The 12184-nt window shown below is 43.3% G+C and overlaps 2 protein-coding genes across 2 annotated transcripts in view; one reads left to right on the top strand and one right to left on the bottom strand.

The window, feature by feature from the left end:
• scfd2 (sec1 family domain containing 2) overlaps window positions 1–3933 on the bottom strand; it is a 197781-nt gene extending 193848 nt beyond the window's left edge. Inside the window, exons 1-2 of the mRNA XM_036978387.2 lie at window positions 2556–3933; window positions 2145–2313 (exon numbers count right to left, since the gene is read on the bottom strand). Coding sequence (XP_036834282.2) covers window positions 2145–2313; window positions 2556–3369 — 983 coding nt within the window. The 5' untranslated portion in view covers window positions 3370–3933. The remainder of the gene's footprint in view (window positions 1–2144; window positions 2314–2555) is intronic.
• Window positions 3934–4552: 619 nt separating this feature from the next.
• Window positions 4553–12184, top strand: part of LOC110524555 (pre-mRNA 3'-end-processing factor FIP1-like) — a 45241-nt gene continuing 37609 nt past the window's right edge. Inside the window, exons 1-7 of the mRNA XM_090235992.1 lie at window positions 4553–4608; window positions 6047–6098; window positions 6294–6391; window positions 6810–6871; window positions 8675–8785; window positions 10083–10169; window positions 10351–10427. Coding sequence (XP_090092118.1) covers window positions 6354–6391; window positions 6810–6871; window positions 8675–8785; window positions 10083–10168 — 297 coding nt within the window. The 5' untranslated portion in view covers window positions 4553–4608; window positions 6047–6098; window positions 6294–6353 and the 3' untranslated portion in view covers window position 10169; window positions 10351–10427. The remainder of the gene's footprint in view (window positions 4609–6046; window positions 6099–6293; window positions 6392–6809; window positions 6872–8674; window positions 8786–10082; window positions 10170–10350; window positions 10428–12184) is intronic.

Raw genomic sequence — 12184 nt, forward strand, 5'->3', positions numbered from 1 at the left:
TTTAAACAAAGCGATTATCATCATTTATTTTTGATTTAACCAGGAAAAGCCCATTGAGACCCAGATTATCTTTTTCAAGAGAGACCTGGCCAAGAAGGCAGCAACAATCAATACATTACATAATTAAAACATAACGATACAACAACATGATCCAGCATAAGAAAAGCATTTACACTACACTGATTATTGCAATGTTGGTTTTTGAGTTTGTAAGAAAGGCTTTTCACCGTACTTGTGACATTAAAAACTTTAAACTATCTATCCGGTATAGACAAACACATTACAACTTTAGACCAAAAGATTGTAATTTCACTCCACAGTGAACAAATGTTCTTTGAGAGTGTAAAATGGGCCAGGAGCTCCAGGTGCTTTAACCTTAGTGTGTCTGGGCTACGCTTCAATCTCCTAAACAGATGTGATAAGATTCAACTGGCCCATCTGCTCTGAGATAGGGAAGGCAATAACGCTCCTGCTGGCACACATCACACACTCAGCCTCTACAGACACCACGGCCCCTGGCTGCGAGATCATCCTATTACTGCTATCTCCACTTGTGTGTGTGTGTGAGAGAGCGAGAGATAGCTGATCCCATCCTTCCCGACTGCTCTCTGCGATAACACATTTGGCTCGGAGTCGCTCTCTGATGAAAGTCTGAATGCTGATGCTAAAAACTGATAGCGAGGAAGAGGATACTTTCTAATACAGCCTAACACCTCCAAAGGTCTGCTTCCCAATCCAGGTCAACAAACTGCAGCTTTGTCCCTCACCTCAATCCCCCTTTTTGGATGTTAGAAAATATGGCTAGTCTGAAGTAGGCTGCATTTGCAAGAGTTTCTGTAGAGACACCAGAAACTCCAAATGATCAACACATTCTGGATTTGCTAATCAGGACATAGTAAATTGAGTTCACCCACATGGTGAGAGATCTGTGGGAATGTGCAGGTGCTTGGTGTAGCCTAAATGCTCCAGATGAAGACTTCTGTCTGGGGGTCAGTGGGGCCTGCTCTACCCCCTGATGTGCTCAAATTAAATGCTACAGTACCCTCCGTGTCTGAGCTGCTCTTACCCAGCAGAACCAGCAGAACCATTCCATTAGAACTAAACCTCCCACCTTGCTCAAACAGGGCCTGCTCCATTCCAGATCAACCACCCACTGGGTATGAGCGGGTGACCATTCAGGCAGACAAGAGTTAGAAAATACTGTAAAGCAGAGCTGGCCAACCGTTTTCATAGCCAATGAAAGTATTTTCCTCCTGCAACCACATGAAGAGGCAGAGGAAGAGTGGAACACATGATGTTAGGACTAATCCCTGCCATGTACAACAGCCTCACCATAAGAGGCCAACACGTGCACACCCAATGGCCAGACTGGAGGCAAGCTCCACTGAACCTCTTACTTAATACAAGTCATGTGTTCCCCCATAAACGTAAGCGGTAGGGAGGGTGAAAGAGCGAGAGAATGACTGAGAAAGACTCAGAGAAAAACAATTGAGAGCAAGAGACAGAGAGAGTGGGTGAGAGAGGGAGAGAGAATGGGTGAAAGAGACAGAAAGGAGAGAGAGTCAGCACAACACACAAACCTGTTTACCCCCTGTGGGCTAAGATAAAATAATATATGTTTAGGTTAATTTATCAGGTAAATTGACTGAGAATATATTCTAATTTACAGCAACATTAGAAACCTTGTTATAAAGTAGATATGATATATTAGAGCCTTGGATAGATAAACACACATTATAGCAGAACTAGTCAGATTAACCCACAACTCTGACCAAAGGAAATGACATGGGCAGAAAGGCCAGCAAGTCAAGCAAACTTTTGCTTAAATTATGAGAAAACAAGAACAGAGGTGACCTAGGTCAGATAAACTTACAAAACCCATTCTCTAGTCTCCGCCTTTCCTATATCCCCTGTACCTACATGAAATATAATTATAGGCCCAGCCAAGCTGCAACCCTCTTTCAAATCCTAACCCTAACAATATCTCGCTCCATCCGTATTTAAATCCCAGATAGATTCTCAAAAAAGTATTTCCAGGGTCTATAAAAGTGAACTATCATATAGTATATGAATCATGTGAAATTGGACTTTTCAACAGTAGTATAATATTTTTGCTATAACTGCTACAGCACAGATGTACTCACTGGGTCTGTACGAGGCAGCCTGGAGCCAGGGTAGGCTGTGAGTCAGGGGTGCGCTGCAGGTTAGTGAGCTCCAGCATGTCCACCTGCACATCAGTGGTGTGTCCTGGCAAAGGCTGCAGCACAGTCAATATCTTCTCCACCAGGCTGTCACCATGGTGACCAGCAGCCCCTGAGGACAGGGAAAAACAGATAGATTTAAACCAAAAACAAGCTCCATGTAAACATTAATTAATTGTGTGTAAGGGGAATAGAATATGGAATAAGGAAGTATGACAATCAAATGCCCTTTCTGTTAGGCAGGGAGGTGCAGCAATTAAATAATTCTGACATGTGGAAAGTGTGAATGTTGCACTCAGGGCTGCAGCTTGGCATGTTTATGGACATCAGTAGTTGTACAAGACTGTTATGCACCTGTTAGATCCAGTGTCCTGTCGATGAAGACGATGGATGCTTTATTGGGGGCTGTCTTTCTGCGGTTTTTGGCTTGAGGATGATTGGCAAGTTCCCCAGCGATGAGACGGCTCATTGGACCCAAGGCAAAGCTCTCCTCCCGGGTGCTGGTGGACTCAAACATGGAATTAACCGCAGAGGCTAGAGATTTAATTTCAATCTGCAGCTCCGGAGTAAGAGAGTGCAAGTCAACATCAGTCAAGCTTCCGAACCTCTTCTTCTCTGGGCGCTTCATATTGATCGTCTCGAGGTCCCGTGGCAGCAGTGGGAACAGGTGCGCGAAGGTGGGCGCGAGAAAGAGCTGTGGTGACACGGGAGCAAAGACCACGGGCGCATGCATGACTTCAGCGGTGTAATTCATGTCTCCCATCCATTCGCACAGTTTATCTTCAAACTGCTCGAACACAGGGTTCCCCTCTAGTACAGCAGTGACATTGTTAGCGAGGAGGTGTATGGAGTGGGCTACGGTGGTGAAAACGACACAGTACTGAAAATGACTGAGGCCAACTATGTCTTGAATAATGTCCGCTGTTCTTCCTTTGAGCAAAGTGCTCACCACAAACACTGCCTTTGGTTCGTTTTCACCACCGGCTTCGAAGCTCGAAAACTGTTTTAAATTACGAGCACCAGACTCAAATACACTGGTAGCTCCACCGTTCCAGTGAAGACTCTCAGCACACTTGTCGTCCATGAAAACCACCGCTTTCTTTACCTTTGACAACACTCTGTCCCACATCTGACCGGGGAAACACGTAAAGACCTCAGTTGGTAACATCGTGGAGATGCTACTGTCGTTTAGACCGACCGAAAAGTACAAGATTTCTATAAAATTGTCAGGCAAACGCCATTCCAAAACAACACCAACACATGCGTCTCTTAATGGTGACGTGGCATACCACGTCGCGACAGATATACGTAACCATACATATGCTGCACCTGTTTCATTTGGGAATGTTCTGAATTTTCTGTTAATTAAAAACAGAAATTAGGCTGCATTGAGTTTCCTCATATAGCAATATACTAGCCACACTACACAAAAATACATGTCTTGAGTAAATAAGAAAAACATACAAAATAGATATGCTTAGCATGAAGCTCAGAAACAAAATTGCAAGCTTGTTTGACTCTGGCAGATATTGTAATGGGAATATTTTTTGAGAAATTGATACACTGAAGCGAAAAAACAGAATTTCAAGACATACTGACCAATAGGAAACTGCTGTTTCTTCCAACGAGGATTTACGTCTGTGAAAAGTGGACTGTCGTGTGTGTGTGTGTGTGTGTATTAAAGTAAACTGTCACTATTTTTGACTGATAAGGTGACACGCTGTCCTTTCCGTAATTGTGTTAATTTCACCGTTGTAACTAACAGTTTGAAATTTGAAAATATGTGCTGTGAAAACCTCGAGTTTGGCGAAATAACTGGTATTTCATTGCGATTTATTTTATTTGCTGGAGTAACTGTCAAGTTGTGTGATTCAGAAGAAGTGACTGAATTTGGGGAGACATGTCCGCAGAAGAAAATGGCAAAGCTTCTGATGCAAGCAGGGGCTATGAAGAGGAATAATTGTTATATGGAGGTAGTCAAAACAGATACGACACTATTTAGCTCTCAAATAGTTACATTTTTATAGGGCTAAGTTACCATTCTGTGTCTGGCAAATGATGAGCTGTCAAATTTCTGTTAGCTAGCAAGCTAACCACAACACCAGAAACAGCACGTGCGACAGCGTACCACGTTTACAGTGCGACACTTTGGGTTGTTTTCTCCTGCTGCTTATTTCCTGTAACTTTTTTTTGGTAGGGAGTGAATATGAGAACAATCTCCAGTGACTATTAAATAAAATTGCAAGCACAAAGAATAATTGAGTTCAGGCATTTAGATATTTTGAGAACACTGTGATATGATCTGTTTTGATTTTGAGTGTATGTTGTAAACATGTTGATACTGGCTCCTCTCTGTGATAGATGAGATTGAGGAGAAGGCAGAGGAAGAGGCACCTAATGGTGACAGGTAAAACACCCACTGTTAAACTTCTGTTTGTACATAGCCATCCATCCTCAATTCATCAATTCCAACTGGGCACAGACATCAATTCAAGTCTATTCAAGGTTGGTTCAAGAACAATGCTAATTCATCCAGTTTGTGCCCAGTGGGTTACCTAGATCTCAAATACACACTTAGCTTACTAGAAAATCAGACGTGGATACTTCTAGACTATACTGTCAAATTTTTCCTTTTGTAAAATACTTACATTCATAATTGTGGTACACAAATATTTTGAGCGATTTAAAGGCTCTGCATAGTCAATTCGAAATCTGCATTGGCCGTAAGGCATTCGTCCTCTTCAGAAGTCAGTCAGCGCATTCATACTTCTTGCGCTTCGTAGAGCAGAGCTTTTGTCAGTTTATTTTTATTTACACAACCTCCCTACTGTCAACCAATCATGTTAATGTGGAGCTTTACGGAGTCCTCGCATTGTTTACAAACTTTGGGAGACGCGCGGCGATGCGGTACAGAGCTCGATTTGGCCTGCTGAGGCTCTGCAATTGCGTCACACCCTCCGTATTTCTGAAGCAAGCATAAATGGTCTTTTACACAAATTACACCTTTTTAGTTGTCTACACGAATAATATAGTCATCACACCTCTATTTTATGTTTTTTGAGATTCACAACAGAGATGCACAGTATTCACTCTGAGTCAGCCAGTACCGATTCTACAAATATTTGCCATTTTACCCTACCTGTTTTATGATCTCCAGCTTCATCTCCCCTATTTGCACTAAATGATTCTTGCATTCAAACCATTTTGACCATGAGTGATCACTTATGACAGTAAGCAGTGAACTGATTCAGAATGAGATGGGCTTCATTCCCCATTAGGACCATTAGGACCAATTGTGCTTTATTAATGAAGCCTTTAGATATAATGTACTTTTCACTGCTCAATAATGACTGAGCAATATTGTTATCTCTTGGTTATGTGTGCGTCTGACGCCACTCTGTGCAACGCTTGAAATGTGCAGCCAGTCAAGTGGAACATTAAGAACTATTTGGATGCTCGTTAAATCCTTGGCCGGACAGGCGCTGTTTGTTTGTGAGCGTGGGAAAGTGGATCTAAGGCTCCATTAGATAGGGGCTATGATGGTCGCTGTGTTCGGCTTTGTTAAAGCATATTGCCTCAGAGTAAACGCAGCGTTTTCAGAATCAAACAGTCTCTCTTTGAGCTGCTCAACCATTACCTTTACATTAGGGATTCTTCAAGCAATAGGCTGTCATTTTACTTTCATCCCTTTACAAGGAAATGTACAGTATGTAGTCTGCAGACAAGTTAAGTAATATCCCTGTTTGCAAATCTCGTAACATTCCCCTGTACTCTATTCTTCAAATGTTACAAAAGTCTCGATCTAAACTGACTGTTTTTCTAGTGATGTTATCTTTTTTTCACAGTGCAAAGCCCAAGCCGACTGCTGAGGTCCATGAGACTGAAGTAGTGAAGCAGGTACTGCTCAGGGTTATGGAGGAGTCAACCTGGGATAAACAACACTCTTCTGTTTTGATGGAAACCCATCATGGATTCCCTCAGAACCCTTCTTGCTACTTGGCATATTCCTCATTAACTGTGTGTGTGATGCATGTAATGCTTTTATGAATGTATGTTGTCTCCATCTTTGTCTTTGTGTTTCTGTAATGCCAGGATACAGGTCAGGAAGACCAAGAAAGGGACAGCGACAATGAGGATGATGATGTTGATGACATGTGTGTAACCATTGGAGCCCCGTCTCAGCCGTTCAGGTGAGAGTCTAGACAACAGCAATGTGTTAAATACAGCAGTGTGTTACTGTCCTGCAATCTGGATTAGTTTTGAAGATCCAATTTGAGTTGAAAAGAACATTATATATCAGACCCTGTACACTGTTAGATGGAAAAGCCTTTTGAAGAGAGCTTTTTTTCACCTGACTGTCAGCGCGACGGACGTCAGTTGCTGTTGCCGCTCCTTTCTCAGATAATTTTATGAGTCATGATTATGGTTCCATGTTACAATATGCATATTTGGCAGCATGCCTTATTCTCCTCACCCCATGTCACTTTCAGGGTTCTTCAAAGCACATTGCCCAGAGTCATGGAGGCAGCATGTCTCTCAGTGTGTGTCCCCTTGGTGGTGATGATGATAACGGTGTGTGTTTTTGTTTTTCTTTCTTTCATTGTGTAGTGCCTTTGGATCCACGCCTGTTAATCTCATCATTAAGGCTGCAGGGAGAACACATGCATCAGGTAAACACTCCTCACCTAGGCCACATACAGTGGGGCAAAAAAGTATTTAGTCAGCCACCAATTGTGCAAGTTCTCCCACTTAAAAAGATGAGATAGGCCTGTAATTTTCATCATAGGTACACTTCAACTATGACAGACAAAATGTGTAAAAATAATCCAGAAAAATCACATTGTAGGATTTTTTATGAATTTATTTGCAAATTATGGTGGAAAATAAGTATTTTGTCAATAACAAAAGTTTATCTCAATACTTTGTTATATACCCTTTGTTGGCAATGACAGAGGTCAAACATTTTCTGTAAGTCTTCACAAGGTTTTCACACACTGTTGCTGGTATTTTGGCCCATTCCTCCATGCAGATCTCCTCTTGAGCAGTGATGTTTTGGGGCTGTTGCTGGGCAACACGGACTTTCAACTCCCTCCAAAGACTTTCTATGGGGTTGAGATCTGGAGACTGGCTAGGCCACTCCAGGACCTTGAAATGCTTCTTACGAAGCCACTCCTTCGTTGCCTGGGCGGTGTGTTTGGGATCATTGTCATGCTGAAAGACCCAGCCACGTTTCATCTTCAATGCCCTTCCTGGTGGAAGGAGGTTTTCACTCAAAAGCTCACAATACATGGCCCTATTCATTCTTTCCTTTACACGGATCAGTCGTCCTGGTACCTTTGCAGAGAAACAGCCCCAAAGCATGATGTTTTCACCCCCATGCTTCACAGTAGGTATGGTTTTCTTTGGACGCAATTCAGCATTCTTTGTCCTCCAAACACGACGAGGTGAGTTTTTACCAAAAAGTTATATTTTGGTTTCATCTGACCATATGACATTCTCCCAATCTTCTTCTGGATCATCCAAATGCTCTCTAGCAAACTTCAGACGGGTCTGGACATGCACTGGCTTAAGCAGGGGGACACGTCTGGCACTGCAGGATTTGAGTCCCTGGCGGCGTAGTGTGTTACTGATGGTAGGCTTTGTTACTTTGGTCAGGTCATTCACTAGGTCCCCCCGTGTGGTTATGGGATTTTTGCTCACCATTCTTGTGATCATTTTGACCCCACGGGGTGAGATCTTGCGTGGATCCCCAGATCGAGGGAGATTATCAGTGGTCTTGTATGTCTTCCATTTCCTAATAATTGCTCCCACAGTTGATTTCTTCAAACCAAGCTGCTTACCTATTGCAGATTCAGTCTTCCCAGCCTGGTGCAGGTCTACAATTTTGTTTCTTGTGTCCTTTGACAGCTCTTTGGTCTTGGCCATAGTGGAGTTTGGAGTATGACTGTTTGAGGTTGTGGACAGGTGTATTTTATACTGATAACAAGTTCAAACAGGTGTCATTAATACAGGTAACGAGTGGAGGACAGAGGAGCCTCTTAAAGAAGAAGTTACAGGTCTGTGAGAGCCAGAAATCTTGCTTGTTTGTAGGTGACCAAATACTTATTTTCCACCATAATTTGCAAATTCATTAAAAATCCTACAATGTGATTTTCTGGATTTTTTTTCTCATTTTGTCTGTCATAGTTGAAGTGTACCTATGATGAAAATTACAGGCCTCTCTCATCTTTTTAAGTGGGAGAACTTGCACAATTGGTGGCTGACTAAATACTTTTTTGCCCCACTGTAGGTCATGTATGTGTCAGTGCATGCTTGTTCCGCGTTCACCCGCTAGTCGGAAATGTCAGAGTTTCCTAATTCCGACTAGCACGTGAACGCGGCATTATTTACTCATCCAGACCCTCATTAATTGCAGTGGCAAGAGTGTGAAGTGAATGTGTCACTGACTGTGTGTCCTGTCATCTCTGGTGCAGTTTGCCCCAAAGCCAAAGGAGTGGACGTGGATGCACAGGGTAGTGTTAACGGAATCCCTGTGTTGGAGGTCGACGTGGAGTCTTTTGAAGAAAAGCCATGGAGAAAGCATTGTAAGTGGTGTGTGTGTGTTGGTTGGTGTGAAGCAGGGTTCCTACCTGTAATAGCTGGCTTTTGGCTTTTATGCTTTTATGCTTTTATAATCCCAGTCATTGCTCAACATTTCTAAATGCAATCGCGTGTTAAACGTTTTGATGGCCACGATTAAAATGAGCATTTTTTTTATTTATTTCTCCACTGGTAATTGAAGCGCGCTTCCCATTTTCCATTCAAATGCATAGGCAACAGAAGGCAGGATTCATTAGCACATTAGCACATCACACATCACTTTGTAATTACCTGGAGGCAGTATGCATTATGAAAACATACTTAATGGTTTGAAACCTGAACGTTTTACTACATATTATGAGGCATGTCTTACCTTGCTTCAAAGTAGCCTAGCAAAAATCTGACCATGTCTGTGGAGGCAATTATTTAATAAAGATTTCCATATGCCATTGAAACCAGAAGACTAGTTCTCTCATGTTCTACTGGTTTTCTTTCATTGTCCAGTAGCCAAAGCACAATTCTAGTCATATTAGCAACCCATGCTAGTTGTTACATCTTTATATCTCCCCTCTTTCTAAATTTCTAACGGATATTTTCATCTCTGAAACCACTTGCATCTGCGGTGTGCTTTTGACAAAGTTGTTTTCCTGCTAATTGCATTATGGAACAAACATTTGTGCAGAGCCTACTGCCTTGTGTGCATTGTTGCGCTCATATTGTGAAGAAATAGTTTATCAACATTTTAAGCTAAATGTTCTGATCTGTTGCATCAAACTCATTGCTTTTCAAAGTTTTTTTTATGTAGCCTAGGCCCACTGGTTGTATGAATCTGGGATCTATCATCCTACAACTAGCCCAGAGTCTGTTTGGAAAAGGCCATTTCTTTCTCGACAGTCTGACCAATCGAATAGGTACACTTTTCTACTATGGAGGATAGTAGATTGGCTGAGAAAGTAAATGTGGACTGTTATTCCAACATCTTCAAAGTGCACATCAGAATTCAGTAAGAATGACACACGTTGCATCCTTGACTTTCATGTCCTGTTAAGATGAATTACCATAATCTAAATGTGATTTCTGTCATTCTGAGCAATGTGGGTTGACGGCCAATGCTTATGGTTCCGATTCATTTCTCAAATATCCGGTAAGTTAAAATGCTGTCGGACAAATGTCCAGGGTCACATCGGAAACCCTGGGGTGAGATTATGTATGTGTGTGTTCTGTTGCAGGTGTAAACTCAGGCCTGGCTGATGAATGGTCTGTGATACGGTCTGTTCAGCTTTTGGTTGTGTTTGTGTTTAGACTCGCACTTCTCGGACTACTTTAACTATGGCTTTAATGAGGACTACTGGAAGCCTACTGTGAGAACCAGAGGAGACTACGCATGAGGTATAAGGTCATGAACCACGCTTCAGCCACTAAACTCATGGTAAAACAGGTCATTATTTTTGGACCTGGGTACAAGTTTATGCATTATCACAATATAAGTACAATAATTGTTCCCATTAAAGGAACATTCTCATGCTTTGACGTTGCTGAAGCTGTGTGAGTGAGTTGTTCTTCCTTTTAGGTCCAGGAATGGGACCTTCCCTGCTTTAGATCTGACTACTCCTCCCCCAGCAACCACTACAAATCAGCCTTGTCCAGGTAGGTTCCCAGATTTGTCCCCCTCTCCCCCACTGTATGTATCACAGCAGCTGTGGCATGGATAACCATACTACACATGTCTGGTAACCACTACCAGCCGGTCATCACTGCCTCACTTCACTGGTCACTGCCACCTGGAACCCATCAGGGTGTTCAATGGGTCAAGTTTGTATTGGTCAGTGGTACCTGTGTCTGAGGTAATGTTCTTACTGAACACATTACATCCTAAATGTTTTGAAGGGATAATTCATGGAAGGTATGTTAAGTCACTTAACTATTAAATGGCTAGAAATAAAGGTAGAGGTGCTGCGAGCGTTGCTTAGTTAAACTGCTCTGTTCCCTCTAATGAAGTCCTCATGTGCATCACCTTCCGTCACGTTCCCGTTAACGGCCACCTGTGAAGGGAAGTTTTTAGCATTGGGGCAGGCAGAGCCCTGCGGGGAGCTGTTTTTAGTGTGCGAAGACTGGGGCCCTGGAGTTTTACTGCTCAATTACATGGCCCAATCATTTACGGGCTTGAGCCTGTAGCAGCAGACGTTAGCAGACTGTGTTCGTAAACACTCCTGTCCTCTCAGCCCCATGGACTCATTCTGGTTCCACTCAGGCACCAGGTGCTCTGCACCTCACAAGGAAGAGTGATGGACTATCACAAACACACAATCCTCCACCACTCCACTCCTTCTTGCTTTCCCTCTGGCTCTGTCCCTCTCCTCTCCTACTTTCTTGCTCGCTCCCTCCAATCCTGTCTCTTGTGAGTTTAGCAGGGCTCATGTCAGGGTGGTCCAGACTACAGACTGAGGGGGATAAGGGTGATTAACACAGGCCACTTAAGTAAAGGTCCGTCTCTATATGATACCCCCCTCCCTCAGCAAGGTTCCCCTCAGTGGAGGGGATGTGAGTCTGAGCGTTACTCAGCGGTCACGCTTCTCCCTCTCTCAGTGACACGACCGACAGAAGTTAAGCAGAAAGTCCAAGCATGACAAACACAAATACACACAGCATTGTGCAGCGGATGAAATGTTAAATAAGGCCTCCCTACACTACAGACCCTCTCGCTCCCTCTGTTGAGCTGTGAGAACGAATGCTGGTGGCTCCGGAAGGGTGAAAGTTCAAACATAGATGGTTTAGTATGAAGATGTGTAGAAACTGCTTCTCCAATAGAAATCCCAGATCATGCTTGTAGGCGATGTCATGGCGATGTTCGGCTAGCTAAGCTAATGCGCAGAAACACGTCATTGGTTCTAACGGTCGTCTCACGCCGAACTGCACATGTACAGGCTGTCAAATCAAAGGCACTCCTTTGATTATAAAGTTGTTTTTCACAAGGTTGGAATAATAACTGCTGCCATGAAGGGATGCACCTGATTGGCAATGATGTTCAGATATTCTGTGGCATTCAAATGTTGCTCCAGCTTTATCAAAGTGCCCAATGTGGGTCATGAAAACACACCCCACACAATCACACCACCACCACCAACCTGCAATGTTGAAACGCGGATGCATGCTTACCGCACCAATAGGTCCACAGACGACGCAGTCGCACTGCACACTGCCCTAACCCATCTGGACTAGAGGAATACATATGTAAGAATGCTGTTCATCGATTACAGCTCAGCATTTAACACCATAGTACCCTCCAAACTCGTCATTAAGCTCGAGATCCTTGGTCTCGACCCCGCCCTGTGCAACTGGGTTCTGGATTTTCTGACGGGCCGCCCCCCAGGTGGTGAAGGTAGGAAACAACATCTCCACCCCGC

The sequence above is a fragment of the Oncorhynchus mykiss genome, chromosome 5 (assembly GCF_057628025.1).
Source record: "Oncorhynchus mykiss isolate SJ-2025 chromosome 5, ASM5762802v1, whole genome shotgun sequence".
NCBI lineage: Eukaryota > Metazoa > Chordata > Actinopteri > Salmoniformes > Salmonidae > Oncorhynchus > Oncorhynchus mykiss.